General features: G+C 37.1%; 1 protein-coding gene across 6 annotated transcripts in view; it reads left to right on the forward strand.

The window, feature by feature from the left end:
* The window catches only part of ATP2C1 (ATPase secretory pathway Ca2+ transporting 1), a 172082-nt gene that overhangs the window by 123833 nt on the left and 24824 nt on the right, over positions 1-23425 (forward strand). For all 6 annotated transcript variants that reach the window (XM_058729872.1, XM_058729871.1, XM_058729873.1 and 3 more), the window contains 7 exons: positions 1216-1311; positions 1399-1488; positions 3339-3443; positions 7916-8072; positions 11205-11375; positions 12927-13024; positions 22545-22595. In XM_058729872.1, the coding sequence (XP_058585855.1) occupies positions 1216-1311; positions 1399-1488; positions 3339-3443; positions 7916-8072; positions 11205-11375; positions 12927-13024; positions 22545-22595 (768 nt within the window). The remainder of the gene's footprint in view (positions 1-1215; positions 1312-1398; positions 1489-3338; positions 3444-7915; positions 8073-11204; positions 11376-12926; positions 13025-22544; positions 22596-23425) is intronic.

The following is a 23425-nucleotide window of genomic DNA, read 5'->3' on the forward strand; positions in this document are numbered from 1 at the left end:
CTAAGTTGCCTAACATGGGGCCTGCCTCATGGTAGTAAATACTTGTTGAAAGAATAAATGAATAGATGAATTACTGTATTTTAAAAATTACATTTTGGCAGTTTCTTAAGTGCATGTCAGTGTATGTGCATTGGTTACTTTTGAAGCTAGATGAGGACAAGTTCCAGTCTCTGCCCCCCCCCCCCCCCCCTCAAGTCTTTACTGGATTTCTGGCTGCTGTGTCCATTCACACCACTTAGGATGGATACAGTATTTTTAATTGTATTTATATCCAATTCACTGAGCAAAGTAAGCATTAGACAAATTGACAGAAGTTGCATTTAGGTTTATTTAATTCCATTTTACATAGGCTTTGAAATGAGACTGTTCTTATTTAGGGTATTAGATTTGGTTAAGGAAGGATACCTGATACTCTTTTGTTGAATGTGCCTTTTCTGGATGACTCTGGGTCGTTGGGGTTACATGTGCTTCTATGGTTCAGATATGGAAGGTAGGATATAAGTTGCTGTTTTGTTTTAAGCCCGTACTTTGATATGTCGAGCATTAACCATTTGTTAATTGGTTAACATTCTCTAAACTGTCTTATTTTTATTGTGAAATTTAACTTTTGTTTGGCTTGATTTGCTCTAGCCATACAGAATAAGTATCTGGTTTGTTTCGACCTCTGAATTTTAAAACTGGCCTGTAATATATTATGTTAAAGTAGTTTGTAAGTGCTAGGATAAATCACATAATGTCTCTGTTCCCACATATTTGCAAAAAGAATTCTGCTGTTTTCTGGGTCTCAGGTTTGTCACAAATGTTAGGTGTGGAAATGGATTTGAATTCTTGGAAAATTTAGTATGTTACATAAATATAATGTTACATAAATTTAAAGCTTACTTACATATAGAGATTTTCATGGTTTATCTTTTTTTTTATAGTATAAGTAAAAACAATATAAGATTATGTTAACAATATTTCTTCTTATACTGTACATTGTCATAATTATTAATTTAATTATTAGTATAATTATAGGTTTGTCATGGTAAAAATTAGAATCTATATTTTTTCAACTGTTAAATATTCTTTCAGACAAGTGCTTTTCTAAATATATACACTAATAGTATCATAATGTATAAAATTAAATGAACATAACTCATCATAGTTTTCAGTTTTCATGAGTATTGTCATTGTCTTCTGGTTGAATTATTGACCCCACTCTATGTTCCTTAGGTTACTGGTGTTGGCTACAATCCGTTTGGGGAAGTGATTGTTGATGGTGATGTAGTTCATGGATTCTATAACCCAGCTGTTAGCAGAATTGTTGAGGTAACTGCTTTATTCCCTAAGAAGGTGACTTTTCATAATGATTTAGGACACAATGATGGGTTCATAGTTTCCATGTATTTCTTTTAGGCGGGCTGTGTATGCAATGATGCTGTAATTAGAAACAACACTCTAATGGGGAAGCCAACGGAAGGAGCTTTAATCGCTCTTGCAATGAAGGTATGTGCCTGATCTCTCTTCAGTATATAAGATACTACCCTCACAAGAGAATGTGAGGCTATCATTTTCAGTATTACTAGTTTTTAGGTGTAGGATGAAGACAACTCACAATGTTTCATTGTTTACATTGCCTTCTGGGGACTAGTTTTATTCTTCTTGGAACTACAGAGCCAATACAGCCTGTTCAGTACAGCTTTATGCCTTACGTTCAAGAAACAAATTAATGACCAGTGACTGGATTTCTTCTTATGAAGAACGTTTTTGTTTTCCATAATATTTAGAGTTTCGTGTGGAAAGCTTTATAAATGGGTGTAATTGCTGAAGTACTATAACATTCAAATGAGTAAAAGGAAATATTCTTTAAAGTATTTCCATGTGAAAATATTAAGACCATCATGAGAAATAGCTTTTCTTTTTCCAGTCTTCCCATTTCCTCCATTACCAATTTCTTAAAACGAGTATGGAGTTAGAATCTGTGTTGGGGAGATAGGGTGCTGTTCTTTGTGACCCTTTTGTCTTTCCCAGTTGGTCTCCTAAGTCTTACCTTTGATTAAATATGAAACCTAAAGCCCACTCTGTCACTTCCATAAGAAAAATTAAAACTCCTACTTTTAAAAGCAGTCTTAGAAAGCTTTGAGACTTGTGTGAAGCAGGATACCTCTATATGAGGTTGTTTGAATTGAGATCCAGTATAGAAATTTAGGTTATTGTATTTAATAAAATTGATATTTTTAGAATATATGTTTTCTTAACTTTCAGAAAGCTACATTTCTTTATCATTTGTTCTCTTGTAACTAAAGTAGCATCGTATAGCTTTTTGAAGGATATTTAAAAGTTGAATCTGTTATCTGTTATTTACTGTGTTAAACTTAACCTTATACTCTTAACTTTTAAGAGAGTGTGTGAAACCACCTCCATATGACTGAGGACCTCACATTTTAGGGTAGGGAGTTGACACTGACATACTGGAAACAAATAGAAGGTAGACCAATATAGTAGATAGTTAAGTCTTAGGCATTGAGCCACATATAAGAACAATGCACATTCAGACTGAAGACCTAGGCTTTGAAGGATAGGCAGGATTTGGAAAGGCAGTAAGCTAGGGAAAGAGCAAGGATAAAAGCATGGAGGAATAAATAAGCATAGATTGCATGGTGGCTTATGTATTGGTGACCTGGATGACAAGAAAGGAGTTTGAGTAACCCACAGGATTGTTAAAGAGATTGCACGGTGGGTTTCTAGAGGATCTTTGAAAGCCAGGAAGAAAAGTCTGAACATGTTTCAGTAGATAACAAAGAACAAAAAGCACTAAGCTAGGTTTTTGAGTAGTTTGAATATGTAGAGGGAAGTGCAGAGGCTTTTGGGAAGGAGAGCAGCTACATGACACTGGTAGTAGTAGAATATCAAGCAGTAAGGTATACGGGAGGAGGATGGTAGCAACAAGAAAGATGGATTTAGATCCCGGGGAAGTAAGGAATTGAATCGGAAGCTTCTGTTGATTACAGAAGTACATACTCAGTATCAGTTGGGTACCTTTGTGGTTTGGGTACCCTGCTTCCTTCCAGAATTTGAGCCAACAGAGATTTTAATATGGTCACTGTTGAAGATTTGGTCTGCATACTGTCCAGGGAGCATGCCTTACACTGTATGTACACACCAAGACTTTCGTCTTGATCACGTAGGCTGTCATTCAGAAAAATACAGTATAAATGGAAGGAGCATTGCTGTTCTGTCACCATTATTTGAATAATACTCCACAGATATCTCTAGCCAGCCTAGCTGTAAGTTGTGTTAAAGAAAAAAAATAGTCCCATGTTGGTGAGAATTAACTTTCTTTTTGTGTCATACAGATGGGTCTTGATGGGCTTCAACAGGACTATATCAGAAAAGCTGAATATCCTTTTAGCTCTGAGCAAAAGTGGATGGCTGTTAAGTGTGTACACCGGACACAGCAGGTACCTTTCCATGTAACGAGTACTTACTAAGTCCTGCTGAACATAGATGACCGTGTTGCTCTCATTAGCCCCCTTTGGGTTTAAGTGATCATTGAGCAAAGTGAAGGCCTGTTTCTTTAAAGCGTGTATAATTCGTAGTAACTCATCCTTGTTGCTCTCATGCTCCCTTTGATTTCATGCGTATGGATACCCGGTTTTGCTGCGTGAGCAAATAGCTTAAAATGAGTTGGAGCCTGGTCTCAGTGTCCTAGAACTTGTGACATCAGATTCTATCAACATCTTTGTTCTTGATGACTGTGTATTATAGGTTTCTGCTCTCTGGTGTCAATCAGTATTCTTTCACTGAAGGAAGGCCTTGTCTTCAGAACAAACAAAACCACATTATTTTGTGGAAAAGTGGTTACCAAATATGTATAATTCATGTTAGTTGATCCAGCTTACAAACTGGCAAAATGACATGCAGTGATATTTCAAGCTACTGCTTTGTCCCTGGGTGCTTTAGCAATTTTTATAAAGTTAGTGTAATAAGAGTTCTTAGTTATCTACAAAGTATGTCACTCATAGTTGCTGTTACCAGTTTGATGCTTAAACTTTTGCCATGTCCTTAAAAAATATATATGTTATTTTAGTATTTTCTTTATTAGGAATTAATAATTGGTTATGTGATTTCCCCTATGAGCAAATAGTTTGAAGCCATTACATCTCTGTAGACAGGAATGAGTGAGAGGATTTCTCACCCATAATAAGTAGGAAACATAATTGATTTTAAAAGAAAGGCCAAGTTGGCCAACATTGAACTTGTCAATAGATGTCTGCCAGGAACTCTGTTCATGAGGAGAAAAAAGATTTGTCTGATCTTTAAAGGAACTTTTATGAACTCCTGGGAAGGGAGACAAGTAAATAAATAAAAGTGTAAAAATAAAATGCCTTTAAACCTTGTAACATAAAGCTTTCAAAAATTGCATTAGAGTTAAATAATTTTCACCTGTTGTCCTGGACCAAAGGAGTCCCTTGACCGCAAGAATACATATATGAGTTTATGTGGAAAGTTTGTTTCTTTATGTTTTATATATGGTCACTCAGTACTTCAAGATAATGTGGCTCATGTAAAGTTTAATGATTTGACTTCAGCAATTTTGAGTCTAACTTCACCAGAGTTGTTCTTTGGAAGTTGTACATTAATGTTACAGCTTGAGAACTGATCTCAGTTATGGGAGTGGGGGATAGGTAGCAGGGTATAAGCTTGAAAGATGTATGTGATTGTTCTTCTCATATGCTGATCTGAAAATCTCCTCTTACAAAACAAAACCAACCAGTGTAACAAAACCCAAACCCACTGATGTGCGTCAGGATCTAGAAGAGGTCAGCCTGGCACAGATACAGCAGACTTACCATAAAGGTAACCCCAGTGGCTCAAATAGTTTGTCTTAAGAGGACTTTCATTTGAGTGTGTCAGTATACATTTATTTATACTCTCTTCCTGGAACCTGTCAAAGTGACAGCCAGTCAGTAAAGGATGTTAAAAAGAGAAAGGATGGAAAAGACTCAGTATGATAGGTATCTTTGAAGGTGGGGATTAAGGCATAAGGTTAAAAACAAGAGATCAGTTTGAAGTTCTGAGTGAGGAACCGGTAGAAGTCCCCCAAGAACCTTCGCTGTTTCTTGAGGCCCAACCGTTAGCCCTTCTTTACCCCAGTAGAATATCAGCAATCCCATCTTGGGAACAAGAATGGAGGGCAGAATTAAGGCTTACAACTGAAAACAGAGTGATTAAGGGCAAGTCATTGTCCTGAAGAGCATGCCTCCAGCATCTAACTCCACTTTCTTAGAATGCCTGCAGGGAGGAAACTTCCTACCCTCACTCGCTGATGACAAAAATTGAAGAGTTGTAGGGAAGCTTACTGGTCTCAGGGAGATCCCAGTAATACGGAGTATTCTTACCTAAGCTCTTTGTTCACTGGTAGAGCTTACTGACTCTTGGTCATCATCTCATCACCCTACAGCAAGGGCTATCAGTTGATAAACGCTATCAGTGCCCATGGAGCTTCTAGACCTTTAATTTCCTGAGTCTTAAAGTAAATGGACAGTCAAGGATTGCTAAATATTTGTCTTCAGTATGAAAGACACAGACCAAACCAAAAGGGAAAGGGGTCTCAGCAAGACAAAGATAATGCTGGATACTGGAGAAAATTTCCAAAGACCCTAGAAAATGACAACAAAATACCTTAAGTAGAATGTTTTGAAAATAAAGTCAACAAATCTATCAGAAAGGGGTACAAAAAGTCAGAGAGGTGCTTAATATAAAAGATAAGGTACAAAAATTAGAAAATAAACAAGATAGCCAACGTAGTGGTAACAGAGAACAGAAAATGGGAAGGTTTTGTCAAATAACACCAAAATTTTCCAGAGTAAGGACCTCAGTTTCTAGAATAAAATTGCCCACCAGCTGCTCAGCACAATGAGTTATATTAAAGAAGGGTGGGGTAAAGGGATAAACACAGTGCCCATAATCAAGAAATTTGAGGACACTAAAGGAGAATTCTAAAAACTTCCACTGGTTTTTGGGGCCAGAGAGGAGGCAAAGGAGAGATTTTATATAAAGGTTTAGGAATTAAAGTAGCTTCTTAGACTTTTCTTTTTTTCTTTTTTTTTTTTTTTAATTTTTTTAACATTTATTTATTTTTGAGACAGAGACAGACAGAGCATGAACAGGGGAGGGGCAGAGAGAGAGGGAGACACAGAATCTGAAACAGGCTCCAGGCTCTGAGCTGTCAGCACAGAGCCCGACGCGGGGCTCGAACTCACTGACCGTGAGATCATGACCTGAGCCAAAGTTGGACGCTTAACCGACCAAGCCACCCAGGCGCCCCCCTTCTTAGACTTTTCAAATGTAATATTGGACTCTGGAGGCTGGAAGATAATAGAGGAATGTCTTCACACGGAGAGGAAATTTATTCTCAACTGAACTTAAAAAATGTGGGGATGGGATTAAAAATGTTTTCAGATATTCCACGTCCCAAAATGTGTATCCCACATACCTTTTCTTAGATACTTGCAGATATGTTATTCCAAGAGAAAACACAACTAAGGAAAATGAAGACTTGGAACCCAGTGAGTTCTAACCAGGAGAAGGGTGCAAAGAATCCCCAGGACAGAGGTGAAGGGAAGTCCTGCATACCAGTCATGTAGCAGGCCTAGAAATTGGCCAACTCAAACTAGAAAGGAAAGGAGAACAATACCCAAGGAGGAGGTCTTCAGTAATAATGTGGAAGGAATAGTTTACCTGCTCATTTAATCATATGAAAAATATCATTGAGAAGGGCTTTATATTGCATGGAAGAGTTTGGGGATAATAATAGGTATATATAAAACTAAACAAATAAGAAGAAGTTAAATAAGAAAAGAAATATATTTGAGTTAATGGAAACCGCATCATACCTTCCTCTTGCCTCCTTACCTCCTAATACCTGCTCAGTAGTTACTTGGGGACCCAAGGCAGATGAAGGCTCCGTCTCAGTGTGAGCATACACTGTCCTAGCAGGGCCAGAGGAATAGCACATTATTTCCATTTGCCAGTGATTCAGTGCTGTTCATATTTATTGGTCAAAGCAAGTCACCTCTGACTTCAAAGTGGGAGACAAGGGCAGAGAAATACATTCCTGTCATGTACCTGCAAGAAGTGGGATGTTTGTGAACTGTTCTTAGTTATTTTCCTTTGCTCAGTGGGTGGGAAACCCTAAAGTACACAGAATACTGGCAACTTTTGCTTTAACTTCATTGTAACAATGGGGAGAGGAGGAATAGATAGTAGGGTGGCCAAACTATCACCTGTCACAGTGGACCATGTATAAAATTGATCAGCAAAAAAAGTAGTAGTGTAAATGCATGTAAGAATATGGAGATAAGTAGGAAGGAATACAGTTAAAATTGGTTTGTTCCAGTAGAGTAGGACTAGAGGTGTGAAAATTTGGGCAGGTGACCGTAGTTTTTCATTGTAAGCTTTTGTATAATGCTTTGCTAAGGTAAAAAGTAAAAGGTTCTGATAATACCCATAATTACAAGGTAGCTTTGGGAATTAAATGGGATCACATACATAATGTGCATATAATAGCAGCTGATGGAAAGCCTGAGCCACTGCTTGTGGGCAAATGATAGATCTCTTTCCTTTTCTTGTTACGTTGTAAGGCCCTCCCCAAATCCCAGAGTGGCTAATCCAGGGCTTAGGGTAGCATTGCCTTCAGTGTGTGGAGGTGAGGGTGGTTGGGGAGTAGATGCTGTTTTCTCTGGAGGGTAAAAAAAGCTTCCACATACGAACTTTTAATCTTCAGAGTTGAAGTGCCATTCAAAGCCTTAGATTTGAGTAACTGCCCTGGTTATTATGAGAAATGTATGCTATGTATTGTTGACTCCAGTGGCAGATATATACAAGTTGGCATTAACTTGAATTTAGTTGCAATGTTTTTTCTTCTTAGGATGGACCAGAGATTTGTTTTATGAAAGGTGCTTATGAACAGGTGATTAAGTATTGTACTACATACTATAGCAAAGGGCAGATGTTGGCACTTACCCAGCAACAAAGAGATCTGTACCAACAGGAGAAAGCACGAATGGGCTCTGCAGGGCTCAGAGGTAAGGCCATTTAACATAGTTCCTTAGGGTGGAAAAGTAACTATTATTGTATTTTATTGAGGCAGACATACAATGTTATGTTAGTTTCATGTGTATAACATACTGCTTTGACAAGTGTATACATTGTGCTTTGCTCACCACAATAAGTATGGTTACTATCTGTCACCATATAATACTGTTACAGTGTTGTTGACTATATTCCCTATGCAGTAATTTTCATCCTCATGACTTTATTTTATAAATGAAAGTTTGTACCTCTTAATCCCATTTAACTATTTGACCCATCCCTCCCAAACCCCTACCCCAGTGAGACCTTCTTTTAATTGTAGATGAATTTGTGCTTCACATTTGAGCTGCCCCATTCTGTTCCAGGGTTTATTTATAGAACACTGTCCTTTCTGAAGTCTTATGTTTTAGTTGGCTATTTGGCCCCCAAAACTTGGGAAGTTGGGAATGTAGCAAAATATGAAATTTCTAATTCTTACAGACGTGCAGTGGTCTCTGAGTAGGTGATAGAAATTTTATTTTTGACAAACTTATCTTGTGAGAAAAGAAATGGAGGAAGGGAAAGTGATATTACTCCTTCTTTGTTTTATCATTTTAACTGTTTTATTTATTACGAGATCTAAAATAATTCCCTAAATATTAAAGTGTTAAGTCTCTGTTTTGTCCTTTAAACTCCGGTGATTGTTTACTTATTCCTCTTCTGCTGACCTTCCCTTGCCATTCACCAGACAGGTAAAGAAGTGCCCACATTCTGCTTTATGTCTGTATTGCTGACTGAACAGTGATGGGGAGAGAGGGTCTGCTCTCCACACACACACATTAAGCCATTTCTCCTAGGGACAGCATGTGTAGGATTGAAGAGTCAGGGGTTGAGGCCATACCTGGTTTTTACCTTCTCGATAGTCCTCTGGCTTGTAGTCTCTTTCAAGGAAGCTGGAAGAGTTGGCCTCCTTAGTCTTACTATTTTTACAAAATAGAAGTCAAGTACAATCCTGGGAGGAGAAAGCAACTTAATGTAAAAAGATACTCCTCTTATTCACAGTTCACTTAAGCAAGGGCTCTCTGTGGGTATAAAACATTTGGATAGGTCTACAGGATTTCTGCTCTTACAATAAGCTAGGTTTAGAAAGGTATTCTTGTGGCTTTGAAGGCAGAGTTTTGTTATTCTTAACAAGATTTTGTTAATCCAAAGTTGGCTTGGATTTAGGGACCCTAAAGAAGTTTCAGAGGTTTCATATGTTTTTATTTTGACTCTATTCATCTGAAAGATTATGGAGGTCTTTGTTGGGGTGTGTGTGTGTGTGTGTGTGTGTGTGTGGTTTGGTGTTGTAACATTGTGAAACAGACCAGAGTTGGTAGCGAGAAAATCTCTCTCCCAGGGCTTTAGGAAACACTCTGGTCTCTTGCCTCTTGCTTCATGTCTTTTCCTGTGCTTAAGCTCCGCTTTCTTCTCCTTCTGAAATTAGCATAAGGGGAATAGGAAGACTTCAGATTTAACCTGATACATACTTAGGTTACATCTTACAAAATTTAAGTTTCTTAAATACATGTGGTTCTTAATTTTGAAGTCAGAGTCTGTTCTGTTTTTATGTTTTAGTCAGGGACCCTCCACACGAAAAAAGTCTACGTACCCTTGTCCTGAACAGTAGCAGTGCATCTTCATTTGTGCTGAGGAAACAAACAAATAAATACAGGATATTAACCTTTAGGCTAATACCACCCCTCTACTGAGAGCGCCAGGAGCTGATCTCCCTTTCTTAGGGTTTGCTGACATAGGAATTGGTACTCACTATCTCCTTCTGTTGTCTTCTGCCTCTGTTCCAACACCAGGGACTGTCAGGAGACTCATTGTCTCCAGGGTGAAAGCCTTTGGGGCACACATCTACATAGTTAGGTGTATGACTCAGACATCGGAAAAATAGAAGTCATTTGCCTCTAACCTTGGTTTTCCAAATATATCTAATCCTTTGAACCTTCTGCTTAAATAAGAATGGATACTGTTCGTGATCATGGTTATGACTTTTCAGTTTCCCCAGGAGATACATATGTTCAGTTGGTGTGCTTTTGTGTGTGTGTGTGTGTGTGTGTGTGTGTTTTTTTCTGTAAGTTGTTCAGTCTAATAATATTCCAGATGGAGACACATCCCTTTGGCTCATAAGGTAGTTACCAGAGTTGTGAGACTAAGCTAAATGATATTTGGAAATGAATAGTAGTTTGTGTTGTATCTTAAGTGTCCAGGGATGACACAAATAATGATATGGTGGTGTTATTTAGATATTCTTAGAGAACCAAAGTTACAAATAAGACATACCTGTCAATGTTATGAAAAGAGTGAGAGAAATCAAACTAGTGTTATTAGTGGTTTTACAGTCACTTTACAGATTAAATTAACCTCCCAGGGTTTGTCATGTATGAAATTGTTACATGTTATGTATAATTAATTAATAAGTCTTCTCTCCAAGGCTTCAGTGTTCTGGAGACCTATAAAATGGAAAGATGAAGATACATTAGTAGCAACCCCCCTCTGAGGTGTCTGTTTAAAACTATTTTCAGGGGCGCCTGGGTGGCTCAGTTGGTTAAGCGTCCAACTTCAGCTCAGGTCACGATCTCGCGGTCTGTGGTCTGTGAGTTCGAGCCCCGCGTCTGGAGCCTGCTTCAGATTCTGTGTCTCCCTTTCTCTCTGACCCTCCCCCGTTCATGCTCTGTCTCTCTGTCTCAAAAATAAATAAAAACATTAAGAAAAAAAATTTAAAAAAAAAACTATTTTCAAAGCTCAGCAAACCCATAGTTTCTCCAAATAACTAATTATATTTTCTAAAGATCTAATAGGTGATATTTAGAGGAGCCACACGGAGTCACTTTATAAAAACATTCTTTTTCAATTCTTACTTGCCATCTCTACTTATTCTTTAGTCTGATTCCTTTTAATTTTTAATAGCTTAAAGCAACCCCATTATCTAGAACCATTAAATTAATGTTTTAACATGTAATAATTTGGTTATTTAATGATTATATAATAACTACTATGAGATTACAGTCTTAAGTGATTTGTCTCTAGCTTTTGTCAAGTAAATTGTAATGCTATGCGACTCACATTTCCTTTTTTCGATTTTTTTATTTCCTCAGTTCTAGCTTTAGCTTCTGGTCCAGAACTGGGACAGCTGACATTTCTTGGCCTGGTGGGAATCATTGATCCTCCTAGAACTGGTGTGAAAGAAGCTGTCACAACACTCATTGCCTCAGGAGTGTCAATAAAAATGATTACTGGAGACTCACAGGAGACTGCAGTTGCAATTGGTATAACTAGGCTGTTTCCTTTTTGTTTTTTTTGTTTTTTTTAAAAATAGTTTTTCTGAAATTAACTGCAGTGCACACAGCTTTGTGAACCATTAGATATGAAGCATGTACACGTAATATTGACATTATGCAATTAAAATGGACTCTTATTTGCTCATACTCTATAGAAAATTGTGGGAAAAATTTATTTTAGGTTCAAAAGTAATGCTGTTAATTGAAAATACATAGCTAAACTGTTAGGAAATCACATGTATTTTATTCACAAAAGAATAGTTTATTATTTTTAATCTCATAATCCACTATGCTGTGGATAAAAGTACTAGATTATGCACATGAAAGGAAACGAAATTTAGTTTTCCCTTTCAACTTGAGGATAATTTTTAAAGCAGACTTTGACTTGGACCTAATTTGAAAGAAAATAGCTTGTATAAATATTTCTGTTATTACACTATGTATATGCTTTTGTCGCTTGAATGCCATTTAAGATTACCTTAAGAAGTACTAAGAGGAAAAAAAGGACACTGAAAATTAATATTCTGGAGTTTGTAAACTATAATTTATACTGATAAATTTAAGCTTGCTAAGTCCATTAATTCTGATTTTAATAATATGATGAGAGCCTGGAATAGGAGTTTCATATTTTATGCTATCTATGAAGAATATGTCACCAGAAACATAACATTGTTGGGAAAGTTATACCTAGAAAAACCTTTTAACACTTATTTTCACTTGCATATACTACATGATTATCACAGATCCATCACTGTTTTGTCTGGCTTTGGATACTTTACTTAAAATGCATTCAGATCTATGTTAAAATTGAGCTGCTAGGGCTCTTGAGTGGCTCAGTCGGTTAAGCATCTGACTCTTGACTTTGGCTCCAGTCATGATCTCAATCTCACAGTTCATGAGTTCGAGCCCCACGTCTGGCTCTGCACTGACAGTGTGGAGCTTCCTTGGGATTTCTCTCTCTCTTTCTCTCTCTCAAAATAAATAAATACACTTAAAAAATTTTTAAAAAATTGAGCTGCTAAGCAAAAGCTATTGGCCTTGTTTCAGTTCTTAGGTATAGTAGTTTAAATAGTGAAAATTCTTTATTAAATATAAACAAAAATAAAACAAACAGAAAACGCCAGACTTTTTACTAATTCATATAGGTTTGCCTTACTAGTATTTTGTCTTATGATCCCTTGATATAAAGACATTTTATGCCTAAAAAGAGAATGGATAACAAATCACATTAAGTGAGCATTATGTTGAGTAGCCTAGCAAGCAAGACTAATTTTTTGTTTTGTTTTTGGTTTTAGAGACAGAGAGAATGCAAGAATGTGAGCAGGAGGTGGGGGGGGGGGGCGGTGAGAGGGGCAGAGGGAGAGAGAGAAAATCCCAAGGCAACTCCATGCTCAGCATGGAGCCTGATATGGGCTTGAACCCATGGCCCTGGGACCATGACCTGAGCCAAAATCAAGAGTCGGATGCTGAACCGAGCCCCCAGGGGCCCCAAGCAAAACTAATTTGTTTAATTATGTTTTCTCTCCCATTTTACTTTAGCTAGTCGTCTGGGATTGTATTCCAAAACTTCCCAGTCAGTCTCAGGAGAAGAAATAGATGCAATGGATGTCCAGCAGCTTTCACAGATAGTACCAAAGGTAGGCCACCTTTTAGGTGGAAAAACCTTATTCTAAGTGTTAACATTTCTACTGTTATCTTAATGAAACTGTTTGGGAACAATGGAGACAGGACCACCAAATTTATTGAACCACATCCTGAAATTAAATCTTAGCACTGAAGTCAGCCTTATCATTGAGAATATTTATGATGTATTGAGAGTATTTATTATTTATGATCATTATGAATACCAGCACACATTTGTTAACTTTAGCAGGAACCAACTTTCCTCTGAGGAAGGTGCTATGAAGGTTAAGTGGTTGTATTGTATGTAAAAAATACAGAGTGGAGAGAGACCATTACTTTGTATTTCTTACCCTTTTGATTTAATTGTAGCATGAGTATTTAATGCTTTTTTGAAAAATTGAGGTATCATTTACATACAGTAGAATTTACCCTTTTTAATGTACAGTTCTAAGTTTTGACAAATGCAAATGCGTGCAGTCTTGCAACCAGCCACAATCAAGATATAGAACAGTTCCATTATATCCCCAAATTCGCTTGTGCCTTTTTATAGTCAACTCCTCTCTCTACTTTTAGCACATGGCAACTGCTGATTTGTTTTCTGTCCCTATAGTTTTGCCTTTTCCACAATACTCTAAAAATGGAATCCTATAGTATGAGGCTTTGAATTTCTTCTTCTATTTAGCATAATGCTTTGAGATTTATCCATGTTGGTTGTGAGTATTAATAGTTTGTTCTTTTAATTGCTGAGTAGTATACCAGTGTTTGGGGGAATGTTACTTGTTCCCCGGTTTAAAGACATTTGTATTATTTCCAGGTTTTGTTGATTATTAATAAAGCTACTATAAACATTTGTGTTTAGATTTTTGTATGAAAATAAATTTTCATTTCTCATGGATAAATACCTAAGAGTAGTTGCTGGGTCACATGGTTAGTATATGCTTAACCTTGTAAGAAGCTGCCAAGTTGTTTTCTAAGGTGGCTTTATTATTTGCGTTCCCACTAGCAATGTTTTCAAGTTCTGATTGCTCTGCATCCTCCCTAGCACATGGGATTGTTAGTTCCCCCACACCCCATCCTAATAGGTTTATAGTAGTATCTTCTTGTGGTTTTAATTTGCGTTTCCCTCACAATTAATGATGTTGAGTATCTTTCCATGTGCTTATTTGCCATTTAGATACCTTGTTTAGTGAAGTGTCTGCTCTGCCTATTTTTTTAAAAATTGTGTCTGTTTTCTTACTGAATTTGAGAGTTCTTTATATATCATATATACAAGTCCTTTACCAGATATTTGATTTGAAATATTTTTTCCTACTGGCCTATTTTTTTATTCTTGTAGCACTCTTTCAGAGAGCAGAGGTTTTAAATTCTGATGAAATCTAATTTATTTTTCTTTTATGGATCATGATTTTGATGTCTTCTCTAAGAATACTCTGCTTAACCCAGTGTCACAAAGATTTTTTTTTTACCTATATTTTCTTCCAAAAGTGTTACATTTTTAGGTTTTACACTAAGGTCTGTGATCCAATTTGAATTTTTGTGTATGTTGTGAGAAATGGGTTAAGGTTCAGTTTTTTGCAGATGGATGTTCAATTATTCAGCACCATCTGTTGAAAAGACTCTTTTTTTTCTTTTAGTTTAAATAAATTGGAAAAAAAAGACTGCTTTTTTTCTTTGAAATGCCTTTTTTACCATTGATTGTAATGCTTTTCTAACAAATTGTTTATAGGAAAAGTATCTCCTCTTCTATAACACAGGCAACTTCTTCAGAGCCTTCAAGTGTAAGATTATTTTAGTATCTTAGGATGTTTTCCGGGGGACTTCAAAGACTGATTTGTGGGTACACAGGTCCTGTAGGAAGCGCCCCATAAGGGATAGGCAGCATTATTACATCTAAGTTCTTGACAGTTCGAATTTCTTGTCCTCATTGTTATTCAACCTATTTATGTACATGTAATTATGTATCCTTTAAAATAAGTGCTTATCATCTGACATTTATTTTATTAGGCATATTCTACTTATTCCTTGACAGTAATAAAATGTGCTACCTTCTTCACTTATTTTACACTCAAAACTGCAAGTTACATAGTTAGAACACTGAATTTTCTTAGGTTAATTCCACATCTTAACTCAAAGCTTTTTATAATACAATTTTCTGATTAGAAAATTTGTTCATTAGTAGTATATGTTCATTGTAGAAAAACTGAAAACCTAGAGAAGAGCTAGAATGGAAACTACCTGCAAACAATCCAGATACTCAAAGGTTGTGCAGAGCATCCAAAATAATAAAATAAGTTAACCTATGTCTTTTTTTTTTTTTTTTAAATGTTTATTATTTTTGAGAGAGAGAGAGAGAGAGAGAGAGAGAGATAGGGAGCAAGCAGGAGAAGGGCAGAGAGAGGGAGACGCAGAATCCAAAGCAGGCTCCAGGCGGTGAGCTGTCAGCATGGAGCCCTACATGAGACTCGAACTCCTAGACCGCAAGATCATGACCTGAGCTGAAGTTGGCTGCTTTAAGTGACTGAGCCACCCAGGTGCCCCAACCCATGTGTTTTTTAAAAAATATGTTTTGACAAAACCTGGTTGGAACTTAATAGTGTTATAAATGTGAACATTTCATTTAACATCAGCATTTCTGTAATCATAAGTTATTATAAAACATGTTTTTGTTTTTGTTTTTAATTTTTTTTTTCAACGTTTTTTATTTATTTTTGGGACAGAGAGAGACAGAGCATGAACAGGGGAGGGGCAGAGAGAGAGGGAGACACAGAATCGGAAACAGGCTCCAGGCTCCGAGCCGTCAGCCCAGAGCCTGACGCGGGGCTTGAACTCACGGACCGAGAGATCGTGACCTGGCTGAAGTCGGACGCTTAACCGACTGCGCCACCCAGGCGCCCCTATAAAACATGTTTTTAATGGGTGCACAGTATTTTGCTTGGATATATTATGTGTGTATAAACACACAGCAAATACATGGTTATATAATCATTTTCGTGTTGAAATTTTAACTTCCATTTATTTTTTGTTACTGTAAACAATGCTTCAAGGATAATAAGAGTAAGCAACCATTTACCATGTACCAGGCAATTCATATATTACATACGTTATCTATTTACTTCTATTTACAATAGCCATCTTATAAGAGATGGGCAGACCCATTTTTACAGATGAGGAAACTGAGGCCCAGAGAATTTGGGATACTAATCTGAAATCTCAGAGCTGATAAGTGATAGCAGTGGCATTGGGACTGGGAGTCCAGGTCTGTGTGACTTCTGACTTTGTCATCTGTTGCTTACTGTTTCATTAAATATTATTGTACATGACTTTGTGCCTATCTCTGATTATTTCTGTAGAATAAATTTCATCATGTGAAAAGATTGGACTGATGACCAACACATTTATAAAATGCTTAGCACATATTGGTGAATTGTCCTCTGAAAAAGTTTAGCTTATATTTCCACAAACTGTGCTTCGTACAGTAGCATTAAGTCCCTGGGCCATCAACCTCACTTGGGCTTAGATTTTAGATACAGTAACTAGTAGAAATGCGCTCTTTTACTCATTTGTTTTCTCTTGCTCAAGCTCTAGTCACTCATGAATGCTGTTTTCAGAGCATCTGGGAGCAGTGTGTGTGTTTGCTTTATTTTACATTTAGTGAGGAAGCTGTTTCCATATTTGAACACGACTTTGTGTGTGTGTGTGTGTGTGTGTGTGTGTGTGTCCTTTCGTGATAGTTTCTTCCTGACATTTATTTCTGAAAGAATAAATTCTGTATTAGGTTACCTAGGGGTATTGGGACAGAGTGTACATTAGTCAATATATGTGAAATCTGCAGTTAATTAAACATTTTCCCATTAGACCTTTGTTCAACCTTTTCTTCCAAACCTATTCCCAGAGATGGTGACAAGTAGTGAAATTGACAGATTTGAAGTTTCATTTTATTTGCTTTCTTGGTTCACTCTCTGGGCTCTCTGATAAAAATGCTAATGAACTCTGGAAACCAACTTCAAGGTACTTAGAGAAGGAAGAGGCAAATTGCAAATTACAAATTACACCATCAGCCTGGGCAAATTACGTCTTTTCCAGATAACAGTTTTTATGCATTAATTATGGCAGATACCCTGATGCTATTCCAAAGAGACTAAAACAATATAAAACCTAAGCTTTGTGAGAAGCTTATTGAATTGCTTCACCTTGTCCTATTCTAAGGAGGAATTCCATAAATACCAGAGCTCCCTTCCAGGTATTTCTTTTGAATACCTAAATCTTTTCTGCAAATACTATTAATGAATTGTTTTAGCTCTTTGAGCTTAGGTGGACTGCCCTTATCCTGTAACTTGTTTTCTTCCCCACTTCATCTTACGTTTATGGAACTCTCTTACAGCCAACATATATACTTGGTCTAATGCTTTTACTTCATACCAGTTTGAATGGCTTTTCTTTTATTAGTGTTAAAAGCAAAAAACTTCTAAATTGCCAGCTTACTGAGATTTCCCCACATGTACTAAATCATATTAATTCTTTTCCTTACTAAAATGTTTTTTAGCTTCCTCTTTCCATAATTCAGTCTCATATTTCATTTCTAACATTACTCTGTCCTTTTAACCTAGAGCCAACAAAAGAGTAGCATGGAAACTCAATTTCGTTTAATTATTTAGAAAGTCCATCTAGGAGTTCTCAATGTTTTTTGTTTATGATTTCTTGTAGTGTGTCCTATATTTCCCATCAAAAGAAGTGGACATCCTCTTTTGTTCTTTTTAATAGCAGTACCTTCATTTGTATTACTACCAAAACTATTAATCAAATTCCTGTAATAGAATCCCCAATCTGTGTGCTGTTTGGTTTTTGGTAGGTTGTAAATATTTTATTTCAGTCACCTGTTTTTTGTTTTTGTTTTTTTTCTTTTCTTCAATGCATCTGGTATCTTTATATCTTTCCTGGAAGATTGGGGAAACTTCGGCAGGTTATTTTAATTCCAGGAATATTTTTCATTAATTTCTCCTTTAGTATTTTCCTGTATTCTTCTTAACTTCCTTTTCCTAGCACCCTTGTCTATTAATGTTGATCAAGAGAACTGTGAATGATGAGGTGCCTGGGTGGCTCAACTGGTTAAGCCACCAGCTTAACCATCCAGCTCTTGATTTCTGCTCAGATCATGACCTCACGGTTGTGAGTTTGAGCCCTGCATTGGGCTCTGTGCTGAACGTGGAGCCTGCTTGGGATTCTTTGATTCCTTCTCTCTCTTCTCTCTCTGCCCCTCCCCTGCTCGCTCTCTCTCAAATAAATAAACATTAAAAAAAAAAAAAAAACAACCTGTGAATGCTAACCACAAATATGACACTGTAAAGAAGGACCAATGAGAAGAGAAAAAATTATTCCCTAAACCTGCTCCTTTTCAGAGTTCTATTTCTTTTCCACTGTCCTTTTACCATCCTGTCCTCATCCTATCTTTTTCTCTCTTGCTTCCAAGCTACATGATTTTATTGTGTGCTTTATCTTTAATCAGTATATTCTTTTTTTGTTGTTAGGTAGAGAAACGGATATAAAGGTGAAAAGATTATGAATAGAGGAAATTCAGTTACCCCCAAGTCTAATCTTAGCTCTGTGATACAGCGATGTAGCTCAGTCTCTAGTCCTTTCCATATTGTTTTGTTTTAAATCTTATTTCTTTAGGCCATAATTTTGAGTCACTAAATTTAGTGTTTTTAGTCACCTAAAAGATTGATCTGCTCTTCTGGTGCTTTAAGAACAAATTTTACTCTGTACCACATGCAAAGCGCCAACTGAGTTTTCATTAAAATCTGCTTGGTCTCGAAACTGCTGCTCTTATTTTTGAGTTGCCATCAAACCTTTGAAATACTAAAATCTTATATCAGGTCGTAGCTATACCGGCTGCACGTCAAGTAATTTGTTAGTGTACAAAAGAAATATGCTTTCAGTCCAACAGTTGGCATGTCTTCGTGGCTGCCATTGTCAGTGATATAATGGCATGATTTGCGATGGTTCAAATGACGTGCAGTGAGTGTAACAAAGGCAAAATTTTACTCTGTTCAACCTGAGTGGTGGTAGTTAGCCTTTGATTTAAATATTCTGGAAAATCTGCAGTCTTTGCTAAATACTCCTGTATTTCAATGCTGTGTGCTATATGATTAATTTCTGCAGTAATATTGAATTATCACTCAGAAGGTAACAATATACTTTCAATACAGATGTACTTTAGTCCTTTTTAATGACATACTAAAGAGTCCAAAGGATTTTGAGCTTTTTAAAAATGAAATATATTCTCCAAATATGATTTATGTGATTCATGGTATCTAAAGGGCCTAGGCATAAGTAGTAATGTGATGTTACAGTTAAATTGAGTCTTTTGCCTAAGAAAATAATCCTCGTTTGTTTTAGACCTTTATTAAAATTGGGAGAGAAACTGGGTACAGTCTATTTGATGGTACTAAATTCAGTGATTTATTCATTTTATATGTATTTATAGAGGACTGCCTTCAGGGAGCTTGTAGTCTAAGATAAGTAAATATATACATTGTGTCAGATAAGTGCTAAGGAGCACCAACAAAAGCAGGGAGTAGAGAGAGGAAAGATTGAAGAGGTAAATTGAAATTTTTAGATAACATGACTAGGAAAGACCTTATTACTGAGAAACTGCTTGACAAAGGAGCAGCCCATGTAATATCTGAGGAAAGAGCACTCCAGACGAGGGAACACACGTGCAAAGACCTTGAGGCGAGTGTGCCTCGTGTGTTTAAGGAACAGGGTGGAGGCCAAGTAGGTGTAGTTCAGGTGAAAAAAGACAAATGAGGAGGAAGGGGTAGGTAGTAATGGGCTTTGGCTTTCATTCTGAGGAAGATAGGAAGTCATTGGAGGGTTTTGAGCAGAAGACAGATGTGATCTGGCTTCTGTTTTAGCAGTTTCACTGTGGTCACTTCGTTGAGAAGAGACTGCAGGAGACAAGGGCAGAAATAAAAAATCAGTTCACATATTGGCCCAGAGTATTGGCAATGGGTTTAGAGTAAGGAGGTTGAAGTTTGGATTTATTTGAGGATGGAGCCAATAGGATTTGCTGTTAAACTGCTTGTGGCATGTGAGAGAAGAGGAGGAATTGAGCCGGAGCGACTAGGAGGATATACTTGCCATTAGCAGAGGATATGAAGGACATGTATTTTGGGAAATAACAGGGGTTCAGTTTGTGATATTTTTAAGTCTTAGATGAGACATCCAAAAGGAACTTTGGAATAGGTGGGTGGATTAATTTCACTGGTCTGGATTTTAGAAGAGATACTGGGGCTGAAGACAAAAATGCATAAAAATAAAATCTAAATCTCTAAGGCTGGATGAGATCACCTAGGGACAGGTGGAGATTCTTAGACCTTTTGTAGAGAGGAATCTAAGAACTGAGTCCTGAAATATTCCAAGATTCAGACTTCAGGGAGGTCCGGAGGAGCCTGCAAAAGAGGGGCAGCCAGAAAGGTAGGAGGAAGACCAGGAGAGTATAGGGTGATCATGGAAGCCAAGAGCAGAAAGTATTTCAGGAGGAGGGAATTACCGGCTATGTTAGCGTGCTGCTGAGAGCGTCAGTCAGAAAAGAAATGACCACTGGTATGAGCAAAGCAGGTCATCTTTAATAGTCTTCAGCAGGGGTTTCAGCGCAGTGGTGGGGGCAGCGACCCAACTGGGATGGAGTCAGGAGAGCATGAGAAGAGGGGAAATGGGAGATGGCAAGTACAGAGGAGTTTTGCTATAAAGAAGGAGGAAAATGTAGGGTAGTGCCCAAAACAAGAAGGGAAGTTTTTGGTTTTATTTTTATTTAAATGGAAGAAATAATCGAATGTTTGTATACTGATGATAACGATGCGTCAGTGAGGAAAAGATTTTGATGCAAGAGAGGATAGAATTTCTGGAGCAATGATCTTTAAATAGGTCAGAAGGTAGAATATTTGACCCGTGTGCTAGGAGCATATTTAGTTCATCTATAATAAAAGGAGAGAAGGAAAGGATAGTGCTTGGATACAGATATTGGATGGTGGGAATTACGGAAGTTCTTTCCTCATTCTGTTTTCTTTGAAGTGGGAAGCAAAGTTGTCAACGGAGCCTAGGGTTGGAGATGGTGATAAATTGGAAGTATGAGGAGAGAAAACTTAGTATGAACTAATCCTCTAGGACAGTAGGGAGAAGAATGGTATATTATGTAGTTATTAAAATCGCCGTGACTTAAGTGTTGTTGGAAAGAGTGACAGTGAAGCAGAAGTTCATTAAGTCACAGGGATGAGAAGTACGGTGTAAGGAACATAGTCCATAGTGTTATAATAATGTGTAGTGATAGATGGTAACTACTCTTATGGTGAGCATTGTGTAATGTATAGAATTGTGAATCACTGTGTTGTACATGTGAAACTAATACAACATTGTATTCATTAAAACAAAAATCTGAAAAACATTTTGTGAAACATGGGGGAGTGACCTGGAGCAGTGAATGCCTGCAGTTAGTAGGAAGTATAGTATCCTGTGACCTTCAAAACTGAGGTTTTATGAATAAAAAAGGGGGAATGAAAGACACCTACCCCTGTCTGGGCTCTCCTGGTGGTACTCTTTGAGAGGACCGTAGGGATGGCTTTGCTGTGTGCAGAATTAGGTTAGAGCAATGTGCAAAAGTGGAGGACACAGGGGATGTTGTTGACATCTGCCTTTGGGGCACAGTGAAGGGGTTTGAGGAGACCAGGAGATGGCATCAGAAAAGGGAATTAAATGCATGGTTTGGAGGGATAAGATCATATAAACTGTTGGAGATATAGTGTAGGAGAACCTAAAGAATTAAAATGAAGAGGGAGAATGAGCAGATACTTGACACTATATTTTTTATTACTTTTTTAGTGTTTATTTATTTTTTGAGAGAGAGAGGCAGAGCATGACCAGAGGAGGGGCAGAGAGAGAGAGGGAGACCCAGAATCCAAAGCAGGCTCCAGGCTCTGAGCTGTCAGCACAGAGCTCGATGCGGGGCTTGAATCTCATGAACCGTGAGATCATGACCTGAGCCGAAGTCAGATGCTTAACCAACTGAGCCACCCAGGCTCCCCGACACTTGACACTTTATAAACAACAACAATAACAAAACCACAACAACAGCAAAAAGGGCAGCTGTTCTTTATCCTTCCTGAAGACAGAACGAAGGGAAAAGGCTATTTTTGTTGTTTGCCAGTGTAATGAAGAAACATACGGAGGTGAATTCTTTCTTCTCTGTCTCTGAAACATTTCAAGAATAAGGCTGTTTCTCTTCAGACTTTAAACATAATGGGTTAAATTGGATAACTTGTTTAGATTGTGTATTTCCGATGCTACTGTTGGTAAAGTTTGAAGCGATCATGTCAAATGAGTGTCTTAACAGATATGACCTATTGCTTAAACTTGATCTCTGTGGCAAAGTAAATATACTTTAAATAGATAATTTTTAAAAATCTGGGTCATAAATACATGAGTTATTCTGATATTTCTTAACATTGAAGATTTTTAGTGTATCCTGTGTTTTTACAGGTTGCGGTATTTTACAGAGCTAGTCCAAGGCACAAGATGAAAATTATTAAGGTGGGTCTCTAAAAATCCAATTGTTTTATCGCTATCTCCAAAATGCTACTTCTTGTCTTTCATTATGATTGCATTACTAGGAATGTTGATAGAACATTAAAGTAAAAGGTATTGTGAAGCAAAAGAGGTGATTATTATTTTTTTTTTAGAGCTTGAAATTGAAGCATTAATAGAGAATATAGTTAGCAAAGGAAGATGTAGAAGAAACCTTGAATGAAATATCTGCAAGTACAACCTTCTTTAAAACATTGACATTGTAGTTGTATGTTCTGACAGGAATCCATAGCCAAATCATCCCGGTGTAATTAGCAGTAATTGCTTAGAAACTGAATAAGTAGAGCAAGAAAAGGAGATATTATGAGGGAATAATATTTAAAAACTTATGGTTATTTATATTAATCAGTAAATATATACAAAGCAACTGACGTAGTATCCATTAGTTAAAGGGCTTAAGTTCTTAATCACAATAGCCCTCCATTGCATTAGTTAAAAGTTTCTCAGCCTTCATACTATTGACATTTTGGGCTGGATTCTTTGTTGTGAGGGCCTGTTCTGTACCTTGTAGGATGTTTAGCAGCATCCCTGGCCCCTACCCTCTAGATGCCAGTAGCATCCAGTCATGATAGTAAAAAATATCTCCAGACATTGCCAAATGTCCCCTACAAGGCAAAATTGCCCCTGAGAGCCACTGTATAATTAACTCTAGATCAGACTTTAGACATGGTTCTCACACATGAGACTATTAATAAAAACTTTTTCTAAACTTTATCTTAACACCTCCATATATTGAAGGTTGTTGAAAAATTGGTGGTCTGTCTTGTTTCCAGTCT

This window comes from Neofelis nebulosa, chromosome 5 (genome assembly GCF_028018385.1).
Source record: "Neofelis nebulosa isolate mNeoNeb1 chromosome 5, mNeoNeb1.pri, whole genome shotgun sequence".
NCBI lineage: Eukaryota > Metazoa > Chordata > Mammalia > Carnivora > Felidae > Neofelis > Neofelis nebulosa.